The sequence below is a fragment of the Ovis aries genome, chromosome 17 (assembly GCF_016772045.2).
Source record: "Ovis aries strain OAR_USU_Benz2616 breed Rambouillet chromosome 17, ARS-UI_Ramb_v3.0, whole genome shotgun sequence".
In the NCBI taxonomy this organism is placed as follows: Eukaryota; Metazoa; Chordata; class Mammalia; order Artiodactyla; family Bovidae; genus Ovis; species Ovis aries.
In genome coordinates, this window is record NC_056070.1 from 51,390,829 (window position 1) to 51,413,310 (window position 22,482).

Here is a 22,482-nt window from a genome sequence, read left to right on the forward strand (position 1 = left end):
AGCCTTTAGGTGAGGCTGCAGGCTGGGCTCCCTGGGGGTATGGAGGGTGCCAGGTCACTAGGTGACCATAGAGATCGGCTTCCCTGGCCAGCCGGCTCCAGTCAGCTCCCTGGCACCTCCCTCTGGGTTCTCTGTTGGTTTGAGACTGTCTTCCTCAGTTTAGGGGGTTCCTCCTGGGCACCCCATCTCTTATTTCCTCCCTAATTGTAGAGTTGCATCCTGCCATACCTGGCAGGGCAGACGGGTTCAAATCCTGGCTCTGCTCGGTGACCGGGGCAAATCACTGGCTCCTGGCCTCAGTTTCCTGTTTCATTCAGTGGGGACTGTAGGAACACCCACCTCATCAGGCTACTGAACGAGAGGCTACAAGCAGCATGCTTGGAGCAAAGCCCAGACTACCGTGGTTGCTCGGAACTGTCAGCTGCAGGATGACCCTCAAATTCAGAGGGACCCCAAATAGCCAAAACAGTCTTGAAAAAAACCACCAAGTTGGAAGACTCACTTCCTTATTTTAAAATATATTGAGGTGGTCCAGTGGTTAAGAATTCACTTTCCAACAGAGGGGAAGATCCCTCATGCCGTGGGGCAGCTAAGCCCGTGTGCCACAGCTACTGAGCCCACGCTTTAGAGCCCTCGAGCCGCAACTATTGATCCTGAGCGTCCAGAGCCCATGCTCCCCAACAAGAGAAGTCACTGCTCGCCACAGCTGGAGGAAGGCCACAGGTAGCAACGAAGACCTAGCACAGCCAAAATTTAAAAGTAAATTTAAAAAACCCTGCAGAACTGCAGAAATCAGCACAGTGTGATTCTAGCCTAAGGACAGACACGGAGGACCATGGAACAGACTAGAGAGTCTGGAATTAAGCCCTCACATCTGTGGCCGGTGGATTTTTGACAGGAGGCCAAGTCCACTCGGAGAGTTAGGACCGTCTCTTCAATAAATGGTGCTGAGACAGCAGGATGGTCAGACACGCGGGAATGGAGTTGGACTCCATCTCACAGAATTAACACACACACTTACTCGAAATGAGCTAGAGACCTAAATGCAAGAGTGAAAGCCAGGGCTTCCTGCTGGTCCAGTGGTTAAGAACTCAGCTGCCATTGCCGAGGACACGGTTTCAGTCCCTGGTCCAGGAAGATCCCACATTCCTTGGAGCAGCTGAGCCCCTGTGCCACCGCTACTGAGGCCTCTGCTCCTGGAACCCATGTTCTGCAACAAAGGAAGTCACTGCAGTGAGAAGCCTGTGCACCGCAGCTAGAGAGCAGCCCCTGCTTGTTGCAGCTCGAGAAAGCCCACATGCAGCAACGAAGACCCCATGCAGCCAAAAACAAATAAAATAAATCTTAAAAACCCAAACCTCTAAAGCCATGCAATTAAGAAAAGCCCTGGTGGTGAATCTTGACAACCTTGGATTTGGCAGTGGCTCTTTGGTGCAACCTCCAAAAGCATGAGCAGCGAAAGGAAACGTAGACACACTGGGCTTTATCAGAACAACCGTCAGGATCCTGACCGCCCGTCTGGACCGTGTGATCCAGGCCTGATGGCGCCCAAGCTCTGAGCTCCCACCTGGACAGAGGAGCGACGGTGGTCACGGGAAGGACTCGGCTCTGTGCCTGGCACGTGACGCAGCGGTCCTTCGGCCAGTGTCAGTGGCGATGCCGATGGTGATGGTGAAGCCGACGTTGCTGTTTATGATGGTGACGATAGTGATGGTGAAGATGATGGTGGTGATGGTGCTGGAACAAAGAATTCTCGCAGAGGGTGACAAACTGTGGTCACAGGGGCCATCCTCCTTCTCCTGTGCATATTCTTGCCCCTGTCGCCAGCAGGCTAGCTTAGCGGTGCTCCAGCCTCTGAAATGTAAGTGTGAGACAGTGTGTGAGTACCTGGGTGTGTGAGATTATGAGTGAGTGTGTGTGGTTTGTATTGTGAGTGAGAACATGTGTTACGTGTTTGTCAGTGTGAGTGTGTGTGAGTGTGTGCATGTGTGTATGTGTGGGGATGTGTGTGCTTCAGTGTGTGTGTATGTGTGAGCATATGTGTGTGGAAGTGCGTGTGTGATCCGTATCCTCCCCCGGCCATCAGGGCCACCCAGGTGGAAACGCCTGGCAGGGTCATCGCTGCCCCAGGAGGGGCTGTGGCCACTGCCACGGGCTGTCCTGCGGTGCCCAGTGCCCTCAGCCCTCAGTGGACAGAGAGCACGCCCAGCACACAGGTGACAGCAGGTGGCACTGTGGTCAGATATGAAGGGGAACTTCCTCACGTTGAATAGTCCTCAGGAGCTGCTCGCGTCTTTGTGTGTGGTGACTGGGGCTGGGCAGTGTGACTGGTGACCCCTCATGGCTGTTCTGTCCCTTTTGCTCTACAAGGGCCCCAGGCAGGGCCGGGTCATCTTGCTGGCCTCCCCTCCACTGGGCAGCTGGTTGGTGGCCCCGTGGGTTTCTTGCTCATCTTCACTGGTAACTGCATTTTTTTCTCTCTGCTGGTGTTTGGGTGAGCACGTTCTCACCTTTAGCCCATCTGACATTTCCCTGCTCTCACCCATCAGACCTAGGCCTCCTGAGCACCGCAGGACAGCCCGTGGCAGTGGCCACTGCCCCTCGTGGGGCAGCAATGAATGACCCTGCCAGGATTTCCACCTGGGTGGCCCTGCTGGCTGGGGGAGGATACTGATCACACACTTACACTGAGAGGGTGGGGAGGGTCCCCTGCTCTGACGATGAGCCGAGTGTCCTTCATGTTGGTCCCACCCCAGGAGTCCTGTCTGCAACATGTTGAAACGAACACATGTGGCCATTGCATGCTGCTAGAACTTGACCTCCCAAGGGTTCTTGGGGCAGCCCGGTATGTGTGGCGCCCCCGCTAGCTGGGGATCGAGTTCTGCTCCTCCTCGTAGATGGCCTGACAGCCCCCTGGGGACTGTCAATGCGCCTGGGTTTGTTGAGGACCAAGGTCACAGACTGCCTTGGTCAGAAGCTGAAATTCAGGGTGGGATGGGGTGTCTGGGCACGAAGACCAGAGGCAGGCTTTCTGATTATGCTGAAGTGTCAAGAAGGCATTCAAGCGAAACTCCCAGACCGTGCCATCTGTCCACGGCAGCTGTTAGAGATGGGGAGATTGGGTCTCAAGAGCAGCCGGACGCTTCCTGCCTGCTTGAGGTCTGGGTCACCTTGGAGACTCGGAAGCCAGGCAGCTTACACTCTGGGCTGAGCACGGGTCTTTTCTCTAAGGAAGGACTTGTATACAGCAGGAAGCACTGTGGTTAGACTCAGAGAGGGACTTCCTTGTCGTGAACGGATAGCAGCTTGAGTCTTTACACCCAGTCCTTGGATCTGGGGAGCATGGCTGGGCCTGAGGCTGGGGGATGAGGAACTATTCAGAAAGAGAATGCTTTCCACGGAGCCGCCCCAGGTCTGACGGGCACCCCAGAGCTGCACCATCTGACACAACTTACAGTGATGGAAATGGTCTGTGCACAACGCCCACTGCAGACAATAGCCCTGGCCCCAGTGGCAGGGGGACCAGGGACCTGAATTTAAATACAACTTAGTTTTACATCATTCAGCTTTAACGGCCACATGTGACTGGAAGCGTCTGTATACTATAAGGCCTTTCTAGAGGAAGGCTGGGGGTGGGGGTGGCCCATGCCCCAAGGAGCAAGGCAGCCAGATCCTTAGGGCAGACAGTGGCCTGGGTCTGCCCCGGTCTCCGCGTGATCGTGTGTCTGCCTGTGCACCTGTGTGTGATCGCACCCCTGCCCGTGCGCACGGCAGAGCAGGGAGCCCTGGGGTGCTGAATGTCGGATACAGGAGGAGCAGCTGCCACAGGGCTCCCCCGCGTCTCCCCAGGAACAGAAGTTCTGCCAGCGCTATGACCAGCTCATGGAGGCCTGGGAGAAGAAGGTGGAGCGCATCGAGAATAATCCCCGGCGGCGGGCCAAGGAGAGCAAGGTGCGCGAGTACTACGAGAAGCAGTTCCCCGAGATCCGCAAGCAGCGGGAGCTGCAGGAACGCATGCAGAGGTGAGCTGAGGGCCGGGCCCACTCGCGCCCCCCACCCTCCCCCTCTCCACACCACCCCCCACCTGCCACCGCCTCCTTCCCTGCCTCCCAGGACCTGGGGCCGCTTGCGGCACCGTCCGCAGAGGACCCCTGGCTGGCATGAAAAGGAAACCACGGCAGGTCTTGAATTGCACCCCAAGGGCCGAGTTAAGGCCTCAGGTATGTCACTCAGCACCTGCCTGGCCTTAACACTTCTTGGAAAGAAACTTAAATCCATTTTGATGGAGTGAGCTCTCCTTCCGGTGTGCCATGGGCTGGTACCCACCCCAGCTTTGTTCATTTACGTGGCTCCCGAGTGTGAGATCCCTGGTGTAAGTCAAAGGGAAAGGATGCTGGTCACACGTGGCGGGCATAAGGACTGGGTGCAATCCTGTGTCGGAGTGCCCAGCACACAGTAGGTGCTTGGTGGCATGTGAGTGCGGTTTCTGTTGTCACACAGATAAGGCAATGGGCTGTGAGCAGGGATGATGGACTTCACTCTTTCTTTTTTTAAACAAATAGATGAAAATTTATTGTATGATTCTTAGTTTTAAGTTATTCCTGCATGTTGTCTCCTTTTTCCATTAAAGCCCTTGATTATTTGCCATGGGTCTTTTTGTTTTTTTTGGCCACACCACATGTCATGTAAGATCTTAGTTCCCTGACCAGGGATCGAACCCATGTCCCTCACCATAGTGGAAGCTCAGAGTCTTAACCGCTGGACCGCCAGGGAAGTCTCTGGATCTCACTCTTTACTGGATGCTCACATCCCATGTCTCACTGAATGCCTGCTCCCAGTCCTGGGAGCCAGGCACCACCTTATCCCCAGGTTACATGGGAGGACATGGAGCCAGAGGCTGTGAAGAGGCAGGGCTGGACTTTGTACGTGGATCTGTGTAGCTGGTCTTTTGTGAGGGGCATCTTAGGAGAGAAAAAGCGTTCTGGCATTTTCTGGGTGAGAGTGGGGATGCTCCATCCCTCCCCCAGACCCCTCAGCTTGGGGCCATCCGTGTGGGTGTGGGAGGCCTGGCTCCTCCCCGCTGCCCACACGCTGCCTCTGGGGAAGTTGTGGGCTCGGGGCTGTGCCGCTGCGCTGGCTGCGAGGGGCCGGTCCTGAGTGTGTGCCTTCGATCTCCAGCAGGGTGGGTCAGCGGGGCAGCGGGCTCTCCATGTCGGCCGCCCGCAGCGAGCACGAGGTGTCCGAGATCATCGATGGCCTCTCAGAGCAGGAGGTAAGTCCTTGACCCCGACCTCAGCTCCACCCACTGTGTGCCCTGTCCAGGGAGAGGGTCCGGCAGGAAACAGAATTCACCTGGATGGTTGAGATCAAGGGCTTGATACTGAATGTAGGGTGGAACCAAGGAGGGATGGGGAGGCCCTAGGGGAGCAGCTGTTGGCTGTCCCCGGGCCTGCAGGCTGAGTGGGGAGAGAGGCCTTCCTGGGCCATGCAGGAAGGGCCACCTGGCAGGACGTGGCCAGGAAGGGTCACAGCCGGGGGGCCCCGTCGTGACGCCATGGCAGAGTAAGTAGCCTGGCCTCTCGCTCCTCCCCCGCTCTCTGGCTACTTTCAGTGCTTCCCATTGGCTGAACCTGACCCGAAGCCAGAGGGCACAGGAGCCCGAGGGTGGCGGTTTGTAGGTCAGCCTCCCAGTTGTCCAGAACCAGGGTCAGAGGAGGGTTTCTCAGCTCACCAGCTGTTCACCAAGCTGGGGACCTTCTATCAAGAGTTCCCAGGTGACCTATCAGCCAAGTGACCCTGGCTCTGGTCACTGGAGCCCAGAGGTGGCCAGGGAGCAGAGGGAGGAGGCATTTGCTCCTGGGGCAGGGCTGGTACAGGCCTGTCCCCTCCCAAGTCTTACAAGCATCTCATGTGTCAGTTCCCCATCCCCCCCTCCATGTTCCCAACATCACAGTGGAAAGGAGGGGGCCTCGCAAAAGGAGGGGAGCACATTCTTCCTCCCCCGGGCCTTGTGTCCAGGGAGAGCTTTTGTCCAGCTGGGAGGTATTACAACTCCAGATCAGTGCAGTCACCGCTGACGAGCTGCATGTGGCTATTTAAATGGAAATGACCAGAAACGAAATAAAATTAAAAACTCAGTTCCTCCGGTGTCACCAGACACATTGCAAGTGCTTAGAAGCCACGTGTGGTTAGTGGGCCCGTGCTGCACAGAGCAGACCATAAAACCTGCATCGCTGCAGAACATTCTATTGGGCCGTGCTGGCCTAGGCCACTGAGTCTCATATGGGACAGACTTAAGAGTCCTGGGGAGGGAACATCCAGCTTGAATTGTGATTTCCCAGGCCCGCACCCCCAGCGGTTCTGATTTAGCCAGTCTAGGGTGGCAGAACTCAGAACTCTGCATTTTCACCAGGCTGTTCATGCAAGTTTGACACAGGTAGTTCGGACTATCTGGCTATTTAAAAAAAAGAGCCTTCATTTTATTTTTATAAATTTTAATTAAAAAAATAATTTTTTTCTTGTCCACGCCTGGCAACATGACAGATCTTAGATCCCCAACCAGGGATCGAACCTCTGCCCCCTGCATTGGAAGGAGGAGTCTTAACCACTAGACCGCCAGGGAAAAGTGTGAAAGCCAAAGTGTCAGTTGTTCAGTCATGTCCGACTCTTTATGACCCCATGGACTATAGCCCGCTAGGCTCCTCTGTCCATGAGATTCTCTGGGCAAGAATACTGGAGTGGGTTGCCATGCCCTCCTCCAGGGGATCTTCCCGACCCAGGGATTGAACCTGGTCTCCTGCATTGCATGCAGATTCTTTACCATCTGAGCTACTAGGGGAGCCGAAGTCCAAGCCTTTGTCTTAAAACCTCACATGATGTGGCCCTGTTTTGAACACCATCTAGTCTGCAGAAAGCAGAACTCGGAATGCCTTTGCCCACACCTGTGGGTTTGCTCCGGCTCCTGTCCCGCCGATGGTGGCCAAGTACACAACCCACATTGGCACGTGGAAGCAGGAAGAGGGTGACCCTTTCCTGCAGGCTCCCTGCTTGATGCAGGGTGCATGGCATCTCAGCTGATTCAGGGTCCGGAACCACCCCCATCCCAGAAGACCACTTCCCCAGCTCCTGGCCACATGAGAGTGCAGCCACCAGGGTCCTTGGGGAGGTTGAGGGGACAGTGTTTAAGGGTGATGGTCAGAAAGGGAATTCAGGGCAGCAACTGTTCACCCAGTCCAGGCTGACCTGAGGTTCCCTGGGAGGGTGGCAAGGAGGGGACTGGACAGGAAAAGAGATGCTCGCGATTTCGGGGGAGCTTGCAGTAGTCAGGATGTGAGCCCACTGTGGATGGAACCATGGAGTAGGGTGGGGGTTCCTGCCAAGAGGAACCCGGCTTGGATCTGCCAGGACTGTGTGTCTCGTGCAGGTGAGGGAGATAAGAAGGTGATGGTATTGGAGGGCTGCTCAAGTGCCGGGGAGGCTCAGGCCTCCCTGGGAGTCCTCCTCTCAGCCAAGGTCAGGGCTGTGCCCCCATTGCGCTCCCCTGCTTCTGTTGGGAATCCCCAGCACTGAATGGAGTGCTTAGATGTGGGAGGCTGGGCAGCGGATCCTTTGAACCGGCTGACCTTGGCTGGGCTGGGGCCCTCGCCTGCCTCCGGAGATTGGTAATTAATCGCCAGTAATGGGCTGGCTGCAGAGATTTGGGGAAATGAGTCCAGCTGAGTGGCGGCTCTGAGCCTCTTAATAGCTGCCCCGATGCATTAGGAGCGAGCCCGCCCGACTCCTGCCATGCACAGGGCTGGTCAAGCTTGGTCCCCAGTGGGCACACTTGAAGGAGCGGGATCCGGGGCTGGAGGTGGATGGCTGGTGAGGAAATGGTTCTGCAGCCTCGCTGGGCCCTCCCAGAGCAAGGCAGCCCCTCGCCCCACCCCGCATGCCCTCTGAACCCAGGGTGGGGGTGGGCAGCCCCGTCCCTGAGCCAGCCAGGTTGCACATCTTCCCTGCAGTGTTTTATGGCACTTGCATTTCTAAAGGGAAGATTCATCACTCCCCTCTTACTGCAGATAAGGTGACTGCTGCTCTCTGTTGAATTTACAGCCCTGCCCACCATAAACCTGTCTGGGGCTGCCTTTAAATTCTCCCTTCCCCCTGCAGGGCCTGTTCTTATTTTTTAACCCATCATGCGCTTTCTCTCTGGTTTTGTGTTTTCCCATTCTGACTTGGAGCATCCCTACCCTCTGCTCATTCATTTGGGTTCCTCTGTGCTGGCGGGAGCACCCCGTCCCCTCCCCCGCCCAGTCCCCAGCTCCTTGTCGTCTTGCATTTTCCGGCCAGGGAGGTGCCCTCCGTCATCTCCATTTTCCTTCCAGAACCTGGAGAAGCAGATGCGTCAGCTGGCCGTAATCCCGCCCATGCTGTACGATGCCGACCAGCAGCGGATCAAGTTCATCAACATGAATGGGCTCATGGATGACCCCATGAAGGTGTACAAAGACCGCCAGGTCATGAACATGTGGAGCGAGCAGGAGAAGGAGACCTTCCGGGAGAAGTGAGTCCCCTGTTGGTGGGGTGGGGGGCGCCTTGGCCAAGGCCACCCTCCCCTACCCTGGGAAGCCTGTCCTGTTGAGGTTTGCCCTGGCTTCCCAGGGCCGTGACGACAAGTGACCACCAACTGTGTGGCTCACAACAGCTGGAATGTATTCTCCCACAGTTCTGGAGGTCAGCAGTCTAAGATCAAGGTGTGGGCAGGGTGGTTCCTTCTAGAGGCTCCGAGGGAGGGTCCCTTCCAGCCTGGTTGCCAGCGGTGGCTGGACATCTCTGTCACCCCTCTGCTTGCAGATGGATCCCTCCGTCTCAGCTGTCTTCACGTGGTCTTGTTTCCCGTGTGTCTCTCTGTGTCTTCTCCTTTTCCTATAGATTCACCAGTCACATTGGATTCAGGGCCCACCCTACTCTAGTATGACCTCATCTTAACTAATTATATCCACAAAGATCTCATCGCCAAATAAGGCCACATTCTGAGGTTCTGGGAGGACAAGATATTTGGGGGGACACTATTCGGACCAGTAGAGTGTCAGGGAAGCTTTATGTGAAATGAGTCAGTGAGTATTAGAAGAACAAGGCAGGAAGACCTTTGAGGCTGGGCTGAAGGCTGGGGCAGGGGCATGTGGCTGGCTGGTAACTTTGGTTTTCGTTTTATCTGGAAAGTGGCTATTGGTTGAGCACCTCCTTCATCACAGACGCTAAACAGATGTCTTCTGGGGATTGTGCATTTGTCCCGCTTATCCCCCATAACAGCATTACCCATCCCCATTACACAGAGGAGGAAGCAGAGGCTCAGAGAAGTTTAGACGCTTAACAAAGGTCACACAGCTTGCAAAGGGTGGAGGCAGGATTCAGAATCCCCCAGCTTCAGGTCAGGGGCTCAGCTGCAACTGGGAGGCTTGTCGGGGGAGAGGGAAGACGGAACCAGGGAGTAGGGAGCGCTTTGGGAAGCAGAGGCAGGATCTAGATGCTCAGAGGTGAAGCTGGGGCTTCTGATATGGAAGAGCAGAATGACTGTTTTGGGGAGATGAGTGAAGGGCCAGATGGAGAAAGCACTCCTTTCCCCAACTAGATTCGAAAGGTGTGTCCCAGGGAAGCCCATCCTGAGCACATTGCACCTTCACAGCACTGAGGACCCTGTGAAGCAAAAGGGTGGGGAACTGAGGGACAGGTGGAGACCTTAGTGCTCAACCAGGAGGGTGTTGGGGGCTTAGCTGCTGGATGTCCACGCCTACCACCTCTTTCATCGCCAAGAGAGTTTCCTCAAAAAAGATGACCTGCATGGGTCATTAACTTAACTTCTCCAGCCACCCGGTGTGGTTCCAGGCCATAGGGGCTGGGGCTCTCTCTGCCCTTTGCAGAGTCAAGTGACCCCAAAATGTCAAACTAGGCTCCCGAGATGGGGATGCTTCTGGGTCACGGGCAGGGCTGGGGTGGGCAGGGCTGGGGTGCGTCAGCTAGTGCAGTCACCAGGACTTGGAAATGCAGGAAAAGAGACTGAAGAGGCTCTCGTATGGAAAGTATTGTGTTTTTGTTGTCGTTGTCGTTTTTTAAATGGCTTTTGATTATGGAAATTCTAAAACATACATAAAAATAGAGGGATGGTATAATGCCCCCTTGAGCACCTAACACAGATTCAGCAGTCTTCCACAGGAAAGAGGGCTTTGGGAGCAATTTCCACATGTGTTCGGGGACTACTGCTCAGGGACAGAAAACCCAGGTACTTAGTGGCTCCTTTCTAGGTCCTCATGCTCACAGACGTGCTTGCCCTGCCATTGAATCAAGTTCTCTCTGTTAGGTGTTTTACACTTTAAGAACCAACTATAGTATGGTCATGGATTCCAAGAATTACTGTTGCATTAGATATTTAAATCCCCCTAACATGTTTCCTATTTTTATTTATGCTTTTTTTTTTTTTAAGAAAAGAGGTTTCTGGGGGTGCTTTCTATGTTTTGGCCTTTCTGGAGCTTTCCTGTTCTGACCTAATGATTGCATACTGTTAGTACAGTAGCTGAAGAACGGGGGACCCAGGCTGGGCTGATGTGGGCTGAGACCCAAGTTGGCAGCTTGTGTCCTTCAGGGTGCCAGGTGATCACTCCTTTTCAGTGGAAGTTATAGCACTCAGGGCCTTTGAAAATCGTGTGTTAGTGCCGTAGAGCTCACTTAATGGCCTTGTGATTTCGAACAGCCACTTCTCCTCCCTGAACCTCAGTTTCCACATCTGTAAAATGGGTGTAGCCTCAGTGCTTCCTTGTGTGGCTGTTGAGGTGCCCCATGTCAGAGTAAATTCTCAGTAAACATCCGCAGAGGATACAGGTGTAAGTTGGAGGGAGGTGAACAGTTGACCTAAGGGAATCCTCTGAGTTTGCTTCTTGGTCTCCTGAGGGCCCCATCTCTGCTTGGGGAAACCCCAAGGAAGGGATATTTTGGGGGGTGGGGGGTGGGGGAAGGAAGTGTCACAGGGGCAGGGAGAGAAAGGGAAGATTCTGTCTGTCTGGAAAATCAGGGCGTTAGGCCGCCTCCAGCTCTGCAAGCTGCCTGAGGCGGGCTTGCAGGCCGGGAAGCCTGCCTGACTCGCGGCTTCCTCTGGGAAGACAGAGAGGCTGTTCCGGATTCTCCAGTGTCTGGTTGGGGAGCCGGGGAGGGGCCGGCTGGCCTCCAGCCCAGCCATCTGGAGGGCTGGGCAGGATGATCGCCAGCCCTGGCCCGGACTCCCTGGGGGTGGGGGTGGGGGTGGGGGACCCGGGGCCCCTGCCTCCCCAGCAGCCTCTTCCCTCCCCAGGGAGGCTGCGGGGTGGTGGTGTGTCGTGGCGGGGTGGGGGGGGGGGGGGGGCGGAGCAGCCAAGGCCCCGCCCAGCATCCCCGGGGCCCCAGCAGCCGTGACCCACATCTCCACCCCCGCCGTCCGCCTGCTCCTGTGGCCCTGACATTTCAGCCTGGCCGAGCTCTTTCCCAGTAATTCTCTCGGCTTCGCAGGAAGCCAGTTGGTGGGGCGCCAGTTCCCCGCCACCCCTCCAACTTCGGTCCCTTCTTGCCGCCTCCTGGGCTGGCTTGCCTCCTGCTCGCCTCCCCGCGGGCACTCGGAGCCTCTGCTCCCATCTCCCGGGGAGGCCCGGCAGCCTCGAGATTCTGTGCCGTCACCTCGCCCTTGGGGGCCCCGTGTGGGCCGGGCGAGGCCCAGCTTCCCAGGCCCAGCCGGAGATAGAAACAAAAGCAGATTTTTTAAAGGGGGGGAACCCCACCACAGGGCTGCATGTAATGTCCTCATTTTTCCTGGAACCCGCCTCTAGCAGGACAAACAAATGTATTTTCAAAGGCGCTAAAACTAGTGACTCACTCCAAGGAACGCCCTCTCTTACCCCTCGGTCCCGCCCGCCTCGGCCCTTCCCACACCCCCCTGGGCTTAATTGCTCCGAGTGGGGCGGCGCCCGTCCAGCCGGGCCCGCGGAGATGGCAGGCGCCCGGGAGCTCGGCGGCCGCCCAGCCGGGCAGCCCCCCTCGGCCTGGTCTCAGGCCCGCCCTTCTCTCCTCGCAGATTCATGCAGCACCCCAAGAACTTCGGCCTGATCGCATCATTCCTGGAGAGGAAGGTGAGTCTGCCCAGGAGTGCAGCGCCGCCCGCCCCTCCCCGTTCCCCTCTGGCGTCCACTTCTGCGGGTAGCCGCTTGGGCTGCTGGTGAAGGACCCTCCCTCCCCACCCACGAGGCCTCTGCCTGCCGGCCCCTTGCTCTCCTTGCTGTGTCTGACAGCGCTTTCCTCCTGCCTCCCTCCTGGGAGCAGCCACAGGCCCCGCCCCAGCCTCCCGGGCCCTCGGGGGCGGAGCTCCAGGCTGGGAAACCCCAGGAGAGTTGTGTGCACCAGCTCCTCCTCCGACGTGGCAGCGAGCATCCTGGCAGATTGGGCCTGGGTTCTAGAAGCTGTGCTGTGCCTGGCATCCTAATTAAGTCTTATGGGCAAGAGTGCTGGTCTTCCAGGGCACTGGATGGAATGACCTTTCTAGGTCCCTCTGATGGTCTCTATGCTGACACACCTTATGCCAAGCCAGGCGTGTGGCTGGCAAAGTCCTCATCCCCTTTGGATAAAACCCGATGGAGAACTGACACTCGAGCTTCACAGGGGTGGTGCCCTTCTCTGCTCCAGCTCCCTATTGGCAGGTGGACACAGAACGTCCTAGGGAATGGTAACGCCCCCTTTTGTGCACCCACGAGGCTGGGCTGGACGTGGCCCTAGGTCAGAGTCTGCCATTGGGCCCTAGCATCATCGGGGTGGAGCCAGACAAGCTTCCTGAAAAGGTTTACTTTCTGGAGCTGCTTGTCTGGGTGTTTAAAGCAGCATTTCCCCGAATCTTGTTTCTCAGTGTGGGGGTGTCTGCCCACCCCTAGCTTTGCAAACACCCTGCTAGTGGAGGCCTCATGCTTCCTAATTTTGGGAGGGCAGTTGGAGCAGAATCCAGGCGGGTGTTTTAAAGGGTAACAGTTGTTCCCAGCATCTGCCCTTAATGAACTGATACCCATAGAAGGAGGGAGATGGGGCAGCGTCGGGAAGCGAAATCTCTCCCGGCCTGAAAAACCAGTGTAGAGAAGCAAGCCCATAAATAGCCTCTCCCCTGAGTTAGTGGCAGCTTCTTACTAGGGGTGTGGACAATGCAGGAGACTCTAGGTTGGGGCTCCCCGGAGATTCAAGGAGGGATTTCAGACGTTGGTAATTGAGCAGCGCTGTTTGAATGAGGAAATCAGAGGTCCCTATGCTGGAGAATAAACTTTATGGTGTTCTTTGGCTAAGAGGCAGCCCAAGCTAAGACTCAAATAGAGCTTCCAGAAGGGTCTAAGCTGGAGCCTCCTGCTATGCCTCTGGGGACTGGTGTGTCCTGACAGTGAGTGAGGCCAATAGCAGGGTGGGAGCCCAGTGGACTGGCCAGCTTGTGCCCACCTACAGGGCCAGCTCATTGGTTATCCAATGCAGGAAGGCACTCTTCGTGAATTGTTCAAGGGGAAGGCAGACACCCACATCCCCCAGTGTGCAGATATTGGCATCTGATTATAAAATGTTATTCCGAACTATTTTGCGGGCCGTGTGTGTGGTCAGGTTTAGCCTGGGAGCCACCTCTGTTCACAGTCCGTTCGAGGAAGTGGATGAGGACACAGGGGTTTGAGGCCCAGCCCGCCTCTGCACCCAGCAGCCCTCATGGATTGCCCCTCAGAGGCTAGTTCCTGGCTTGGCACCAGCTCCGAGCATCACAGAAACATTTTACATCATGTCAGTAATGGCTGCCAGCATAAGCGAGCTGTCACCTGGAGTGGGCCCAGGTGGTGGCATCATCGCATTCTGTCCTCCAGTTGCTCTCTGTGGATGATGCCCTCTTACTGATCTCATTTGGACAAGGAGGAGGTGGTGGAGTTCAGAGAGAAACAGCCACTTACTCAGCAAGTAGAGGTGTCAGGTCCACATGGAAAAGACCACGACAGAGAAAAGACAGAAAGGTCCCAAGAGATGAAGAGTCGTGTGGGGGCATTAGTCAGGCTGGATGCACGAAGCTTGGAAGAGATTACTCGGGGCCTCAAGTGTTAGGGGGGCGGAAACTGGCGTGAGAGAAAGGAGACCCCAGACCCCAGCTGGGGAGCTGGAAGCCTTGTTCCCGAGTGGATGGCAGGTGACGGCTTTATCGGCGCGACTGCTGATAGTAGCAGCGCCCACCATACGGAGAGGTTACACATTTGCAGTGCGTGCTCTGTGGTCCTAAGTCCTTTACACGTATGTATATTAACTTCCTTGGTCTTCATGACAAACCTATGAAGTGTGTGGTAAAGTACTCCCATGACACAGGTGAGGAAACCAAAGCCCAGAGAGGTTCAGTAAACTAGCCAGGGTCGCCCAGCCAGTGTGTGGAGGAAGTGGGATTTGAACCCAGGCTTCCTGCTCCGACTGCCCACACTGCACACTCCTCAGAAGTCTTTTCTCTCTCTCTGTCCTGCAGACAGTGGCTGAGTGTGTCCTCTATTACTACCTGACCAAGAAGAATGAGAACTATAAGAGCCTGGTGAGGCGGAGCTACCGGCGCCGAGGCAAAAGCCAGGTGAGAAGGGGGCAGTGTTGGGATGGGTTCCCAGCATGCTCTGCGGCCAACTCCCAGCATGCTTGGCAGCTGGCAGCCCTGACTGCTGCTCGCGGTGATGTTTCCACATGTGTCTCAGCAGTGGGTCCCTCATTTTGGGTCCTCTCAGTGGCAGCTGGGAGACCCTCTCTGGGGGTATGTGTCATACCCCAACAGTGCGGAAGAGAGCTGGGAGAAATGGCCATTTCCATCTTCAGCCTGGAAAATTCTAGAAGAGCTGACTTGGTGACCCATAGGCTCTGGGATGAATAGGGTCACATTCCCAGAGCAAGGCCTGGGCTTCCGGGATGACTTGGACTGGCTCACAGACTTAACATCTAAAAATTTTTAATAGTTTTTGGTGTAACGTATTTTTGAAGGAAAAGAGTAGCCAGTACTTGAGATTGCCGTATTTCAAACATCGCTGTATATGACTGAGAGATGATTTAAGTTAGAGCAGGACTTGGCAAACTAAGGCTCTTGGGTGAGTCAGGCCAGCCACTTGTTTTGTGAATAAAGTTTTATTGACACGGGGCTACACACACCTGTTGAGGAATTACCGTGGCAGCTTTTCTGTTACAACAGCAGAGTTGAATAGTCATGACAAACTGCAAAGCTTGACATATTCACCATCTGGTCCTTTGTAGAAAAAGTCTGCTGACCACTGACTTAGAGGAAAAGGCTATTCATTTTTAAAAAATTAGTAAATATGTTAAAGATGATGGGGGTCAGTGGCGCACATTTTTAAGGGGGCTCATGAGTGTTTGGTGTCGGGGAGACAGAGGGATGGGGATGGATTAGTCTTGCTTTGGGGCTAATGAGAATCAGCCCTGAGCCGATGCTGGGAGTACTGAGGTTGGGGGTCGGGGTTAAGGCAGGAAGATATTAGAGTGGACTTGTGCTGCAGGCAGGGGGTTGTAGGCGGGACCCTGCAGAAGGCGCTGGACACTGCTGCTACATGCTGGACTGGAACTAGTTGAGGCATATCCTTCTCTGGGGCCTCTGGCCTGGGAGATCGCACAAGGGAAAGGGACAAAGGTCAGAATTAGCAGGACGGAAGAGCAAGACTCAGAGGTTCTGGTAGGTGAGTGCTCCCTGACATTGGCATTTTTCCTTTCCGAGGGCAGCAGGGACAGGACCTTGAGGGTGTCAAGTCCAGCCAACTCCCCTGGGGTTCCAGTGTCCACTGTGAAGCAGCTACTCTGTGATCAAGGCCCACAGCCTTTGAGGGGTTGGTCTACACAAGTTTTTTTCTTGCTTTCTGGAAACTGTGCTTCAGGACTGTGAGTCCATTCCCCTGTTGGCTAAGCCACGTATAATTAGGGAAGCAAGTCTGTTGGCAGGGGGCAATAGACAACCCCTTACTGCATCCTGAACATCAGGCCAAAATGATTGAGACAGAGCATTGGTTGTTGTGGGCCCAGTCGTTGAAGGGTGGCTGCGATTGGTTTGAGGATAGGGTTTTCTTCTAGGTTTAGCACGGCCACAATTGGCCAGCCTGCTCGCCCATCTTACAGATGTGTAAAACTGAGGTGTATTAGCTTGGAGCGAGTCAGTTCTAAAGACCTAGCTGCCGCGTGTTAGAAATTGAAGTGCCTTTAGGAACTTTTCTAGACTGAGAGGCAAGAACTCAAATAAATGCCAGGCAGAGAGCCTAAGTATGCTGGCATAAGAGGCAGTAGGGCATGGCATGGACTGTGGCTAAACAAAGGGGGAAATAAGGCCTCTAGATTGATTTTAAAAACATCGTCAGGTACTTTTTGAGCATCTCCTGTGTAGCAGAACCCCTGCTCCCCTACCTTTGTAGGGACCTTGTGGGTGGGCTCATGAAGCCCTTTCTTGTGGCTGGGCTGGGTGCTCAGGAGGGGAAAGTGTTCTGAGTCAGATGGGGAGACAGGGCCATTCTCCTCACCTTATGCAGAAAGCCACGTTTGCATGGAGGGAGGCAAAGAAAGGCTGTGTGTTGGCGTCACCTTAGGGAGGGGGTATCTCCAGAGGAGTCCTGGGAGGTGGGGGGCCTGACGCCCCGGTCCTGGCTGCCATGCTTTTCACTTTGTGGTGTTTATGCCTTGCTTGCTGACTCATCTGTCCACTGGACGCTTGTGTGCTGATGCAGGTGGCTCCATGCCCAGTCATCTAGAGCAGGCATACAGGGGTGGTTCCAGGTTAGTATGCCAGTGGTCTGCCTGAGAGGTTCCATCGAGTAAGGGCCCCCAAAGATGAGGTTGAGGAGCAGCCCCTTGGAGATGAGGACAGAGGTAAGGGTGAACTGGGCAGAGGGTACAGCAGGTGCAAGAGCACCGGATCACGAGAGAGGGCACAGTGCCCTGAGAGTCTTTGGAGCAGGAGTCCGAGTACCTTCCAGGGTCTTAGAGTGAAGAGATGGAGAATCCATGGGAGACAATAGGGAATGGTGAGGCCTGGGGTTAACTAGCTAGCTTGTACCTCATCAGCTCCAGCTGAGTACTTGGCCCCGTATTGTCAGATCTGATTTTTTTTGATTTTATCTAATTTATCTTTTTTAAATGGTATTTATTTGTTAATTATTGGTTGGGATGAATAGTTTTTCATTGCTGCCCTTGGGCCTCCTCTAGTTGCAGTAAGCGGGGGCTGCTCTCTGGTTGCAGTGCGAGGACTTATCCTTGCTGTGGCTTCTCTCGTTGCGGAGCACAGGCTGTAAAGCGTGTGGGCCCAGTGCTTGTGGTAGACAGCACACAGTTGGTACCCTCGAGCATGTGGAATCTTCCAGAGCCAGGAATCGTACCCATATTCCCTGCATTGGCAGGAGGATTCTTAACCACTGGACCACCAGGGAAGTCCAGATCTGATTTTTTTTTTTTTTTTGATATATAATGACGACCTGGAAATCTGGAATTACATGAAACTGTCTGATTTTAAAATCTCAGATCACGTATGAAACAATGACAACAATATGCTGTCTAGGCCAGACAACTCATATTTGCTCTTGAAATCTGTTCTCAGCCCACAGGACCTGTGGGCTAGAGTGTGATAAGGCTCAGGGAGGAGGTATAGAGAGTGTGTGTGACTTGCGACAGAGGCCAGGATCAGGGCACTGGGGGCCCTGGAGTGCTTTATGGCTATAGAAGAAATGTTTGCTTCCTCTTTTCATCTGAGTCGTTCTGGGTCAGCTGTGGCTGTGATGCTGGGGTCATGGGGTCCGGTGAGGTTTTACCCTCTGCCCAAGCTGGTGTCTCAGGCTGGGGCTCCCAGGGTAGAACAGGGATGCAGAAAGAGAGAAGGCAGGGCAGGAGGCCTCCACCTCCTTCGGGTCTCTCCCCTCCCTCTGATTAGTGAGGGCTGCAAGGAGGCGTGGTGTGGTCCTGGCCTTGCCAGGGACAGAGATTTACACACAAACCCCGGAAGGGCTCCTGTGCCAGGCAGATCCACTGTCCTCACCACCATCCGCCAGCCCTGTTCATAAATACGGGATAAATGGGTCACCCCAGGTGTTGACTTTGTGGTCATAACTCATCTCTTGGCCCTGTGACAGCGAAATAAATGGCAGACACAGGCCCCGCAGCCCCTCTTCTTAATTCAGGATGCACTTACTAGAGTGAACCTCAGCTGCTTTCTCTCTCCATGATTTTATAAAACCTGTGATCCTGCTGATAAATCTCTCAGGAGGTGGGTGGAGGTGCCCCAGCCTGGCATGGATTGTGGGCAGGTGTATCTGTTTGGGCACCTACCTGTGGATGGACGGATGGGTGCCCGTGGTGGTCGACCCCCGTAGGTTAATACTGTGAGCAGATGGGGTGGGGGGGGGGGTGGTTGAGGAGTGGTAAGGCAGGCAGAGACCCTCTGCTCTGTACAGCCGGAAGTGCCAGGTGGGAATGAGCCTGGAGGGTGATTCACTGAGGGCTAGGGAGCTGTCACCGTCTGTCAGAGGCACAGCAGGTGCTCAGGTGACAGCTCGGCCGTCCCATCCTTGTGTCTGACCAACACTTGGCCCACTCCAGCAGCTCAGAAACTTGGCACAGGCTACGGTCCTGGTGTTTCCTGTGGCTCTGGCCACGCCATAGCTAAGGACGGCCACTAGGGGCCGCTCAATTTGTCCGCCCACAGATGTCCCTCAGGTGGGCGGGCCCGCCTGCTTCCATTTCTCCAAAGTCCACCCCCGGCGCCCACCTCCACTGAGGTGCTGCATGTATGACACTGTGTGGTCACCCAGCTTCCCTGGTGGCTCATGGCAGAGAATCCACCTGCCAATGCAGGAGATGCGGGTTTGATCCCTGGGTCAGGAAGATCCCCTGGAGAAGAGAATGGCCACCCACTCCAGTATTCTTGCCTGGAGAATCCCATGGACAGAAGATTCTCTGGTGGGCTAACACTTTCCCAGGTTCCCCAGGTGGGCAGAGAGGGCCAGGTCTTAGCCCAGAGGCCATAAAGGCTGAGTGCACTCATAGCAGCTGGGGCAGCAAGCTTCTTCTAGGAAGGGACCTGGTCATTCCATCCTGGGGACAAATCCCGCATGTCTGCATATTTGCAAACTACACTCCATGGTGGTGCTGACCTGCCTTGATGCTTAACCACAGAGTGGGCAGCAAGGTGTTGCCTCATGTGTTCAGGTGACACCCGCCCTGTAGACACCCTCTCCACACCCAGTGCCGGGCCCCTGGTTCGTCATGGTGGTGGTTGCCATTCAAAAGCGGGCATGATTACAAAAGCAGATATAAAATTCCTGCATGAAAAGCATTGACCAGCAGATGTCTCTGAGCTCAGACCTTCAGTGACCCGAGAACGCAAGGCTGCCCTGGCGTCCACTGCAGTGGCCCTGGCCCTGCAGCGGCTGGAGGCAGGGACACCTGTTGGCTATTTGGAATATCAGAGAAGGTGCCATCCTGGGGACTTACCTGCTGGTCCAGTGGTTACGACTTCACACTTCCGATGTAGGAGGCCAGATTTGATCCCTGGTTGGGGAACTGGATCCAACATGCTGCACAGCGCAACCAAAACAAACAAACAAACAAAAACCAGAGAGAGAGGGTGCCATCCACTTTCCAGAAGCTTTCCCCTATCCTGACAGAGGGAGGCTCAGGAATTCCAACCCTTTCACACCCATCCCCTGCCAACCCCACACACCTGAGCTTTGGCAAGGAACCCTCACCCCCTGGACCCCAGTCCCCAAGATCTAGCCACGAGTGGCTAGTGAGCTTGTGGCCAGGCCCCCCGTGTCCTCTCCTCGAGGTGAGTCACTGGCCGAGGCAGGGACCAGCTCGGAGCACCAGTGACGGCACTGTGGTTTATAGTTCATGATTCATGGACGGAGGGGCTGCATTATCCCAGCTAAATGCGGTGCTGGAGCCCAGGAATGCTGTGGTCAGAAGTCTCTCTCTGACTTAACTGTGCGAACTGTCGGGGAGCCAAGATTGAGACCACTGGCCCAACTCTGCAGGGGGGACTCCTGGTGATGGGGGAGCATACCACGGAGGAGGCCTGTCCCCAAGGGTGTGTGCCCCCCCCCCCCACTTTGACCCCTCAGGGCCACTCGGCAGCTGGGAGCTGGGCTGGTCGTGGTCTCGAGGCCACATGGTCTGTCTTTTCTTCCCTTGTAGACGGGCACAGGGACAGGGCGCCCAGCCTTCTGCTCCTGGGAGCTGAGAGAGCATGTCCGGGGTGTGGGGGGGGGGCGCCACTTCCTCCCTCCTCTCTCTGGCCTACAGCCCCGTTCCCCCATCTCTCCTCTCTCTGTGTGTCTGTCTCTCCCCCACACATGCCCCTTCCCCTGTATCCCTCATCTTCCTTCACCCTCCTTCCCTTCCCCCACCTCCTTACCCAGCTCCCTGCTGGGGGACAGGTGACCTTGTTCCCAGTTGCTCTGCTCTGCACTCCAGAGACTCCCGCGCCGCGGGCAACTCGCATGGGGGACAGCGTGACCGGAAAGCATTCCAGGGCAGGGCCAGCCAAGCGGCCGTCCCCGGAGGGAGGGGGTGGCCAGCACGCAGTCGGTGCTGGTTCCCAGACCCTGGCTGCCCGCCCCGCCCTGCCCCAGGCGGATGATATCACTGGATGGCTCAGCCTGGTGAAGTGCAGAGGGGACATGTGGCCCGCCAGTCTTGGCCACATTGCCTCCAGGTTGGGCTGTGCTGTTCCCTGCCCGCTGGGTGAGCGTGAGGGGGCCGGTCCCAGACCGCCACCCCAGCCAGATGGGCCTCCAGCTTGGGGGTCAGTCTGACTCTCCTCGGCCGCCCAGGCCTGCAGGAGGTGGCCACTTCCGCTCTGCTGGGGGCAGGCTGGGCTGGGCGGGATCGTGTCCAGGTTTAGGGCTCCAGCAAGCAGATGCCCCTGGTTTTGTGGGCAGAGTCCTTTGGACAGCTTGTCCAGGCCCACGGTCTCCCAGATACATCCCCGCCCAGGGCACACAGTTACCAGGAAAGTGGCTGGAGTGGCCAGGCCCCAGGGACCCGGCAAGCTGGGCTGCCGTTTGAGGAAGAGAGACACTGACTTCTCAGCAGCCGTGACACAGAAGCAGCGGAGACCGGGCTTCCCCTCTGCACTGTCTGAGGCAGGCCGCACCGAAGAGACAGGAAGACACAGCAAATGTGATCAGGGATCAGTCTGACCCCCCGGGGGGTGAGAGGTGGGGGCTGACAGACCTCACATCCAGGCATTTCAAGCTTGGCTGCCAGGAATCAGGAAAGAGTTACCAGCAGAGCAGCATTCGTGTGGGCCTGCACCGGCTCAGGTCACCACAGGAGGGGTCCCCGTGGAGGGGGTGTAGGGGGAGACAGTGGCCAAGCTCCAGTCCATTTTGTCCTTCCTTCACAGTGTCACCCTTCTGGGTGATAGTGAACGAGACAAACCAGGTCCCCGGAGCTGTCACGCCCCCTGGGGGAGATCGACGGTGCACAAGTAAATGACGTGGTTATCCGAGGGGGCGGCCAGGGGTACAGATGGTGAGCCAGGGTCAGGAGGCAGCTGACATAGGAGAGAAGGCAGCTTTGAGGGAGAGGATCTTGAAGGTTTCTCAGAGGAGGTATCCTTTGGGCTCAGACCTGAGCGATAAGAAGGAACCGGTCAGACAGAGTAGGAGGGGGAGTCTCCCAGGCAGAGGGCACCCTGAGTGCAAAGGCCCTGAGGCAGGAGGCAGGAACCAGTGTGACATCTTCCAGGAGGGGTGTGTGTGGATGGGAGGAGCTAGATCACCCGGCCTTGAGGCGTGGACCACTGATTTTATCCCAAGTGGCTGGACAAGATTGATTGACAGTTAAAGCAGAGGCTTGGCCGCCTCAAGCAGGCGTCTCCTCCCTCACAGGCAGAAAAGACGTGACGGGTGTGGGTGTTGGATGTTGCTCTGGTTATGCGAATGCATCGGTGTGCGATGGGGTGCTGGTGAGTGTCTGACAACCAGCTTTCCGGGCGCGAAGCCCTGATTGTAGCACGCACTGATTGCCATGGTGGAAATACTCCTCCCCCGCTGATTCCAGGCTACCAGCTGAATGTGGAGTTGGAAAGGGGCGTGCCTGACACCTGGTGGGACGCGATCCTATCCTACCTGCACCGTGTAGGCACAGCTGCCTACAAGAGCACAGACCACAGCCAGTGGTGTCAAGTAATGAGAAAGGGGTGCATTTTTTGAGTACTTACTACCTTTGTTTTTACTATAATTTCTTTCATTATAAAGTTATGTGTTTCCACTTTTAAGAATGGCTGTCTCTAACAGCTCAACTGCAAAATTCCTGGAAACTGAAGTCTGCACTTGTGAGCTGGTACAAGCCAACTCAGCACACCTGTATCTGTGTGTCTTGTAAAGGACGCTCCTCACCGGCCAACAAGGCATCCCCAGCCTGAGTTTTATTTTCAGGAAGACACGTGGGCTGGATTAGAAGGGT

At 55.7% G+C, this 22,482-nt stretch overlaps 1 protein-coding gene and 1 long non-coding RNA gene across 29 annotated transcripts in view; one reads left to right on the plus strand and one right to left on the minus strand.

The window, feature by feature from the left end:
• The window catches only part of NCOR2 (nuclear receptor corepressor 2), a 235,426-nt gene that overhangs the window by 131,963 nt on the left and 80,981 nt on the right, over positions 1 to 22,482 (plus strand). For 25 of the 28 annotated variants that reach the window (XM_060401093.1, XM_042234520.1, XM_042234523.1 and 22 more), the window contains 5 exons: positions 3,850 to 4,022; positions 5,179 to 5,272; positions 8,367 to 8,545; positions 12,077 to 12,131; positions 14,516 to 14,614. In XM_060401093.1, the coding sequence (XP_060257076.1) occupies positions 3,850 to 4,022; positions 5,179 to 5,272; positions 8,367 to 8,545; positions 12,077 to 12,131; positions 14,516 to 14,614 (600 nt within the window). The remainder of the gene's footprint in view (positions 1 to 3,849; positions 4,023 to 5,178; positions 5,273 to 8,366; positions 8,546 to 12,076; positions 12,132 to 14,515; positions 14,615 to 22,482) is intronic. The other 3 variants (XM_042234525.1, XM_042234542.1, XM_042234545.1) reach the window with 1 other exon arrangement.
• Positions 15,109 to 20,512, minus strand: LOC114108814 (uncharacterized). Its single transcript, XR_009597006.1, has 4 exons — positions 20,426 to 20,512; positions 19,504 to 19,586; positions 16,545 to 16,768; positions 15,109 to 15,639 (listed from the first exon to the last, which is right to left on the minus strand). It is a non-coding gene; the product is annotated as an uncharacterized LOC114108814 (long non-coding RNA).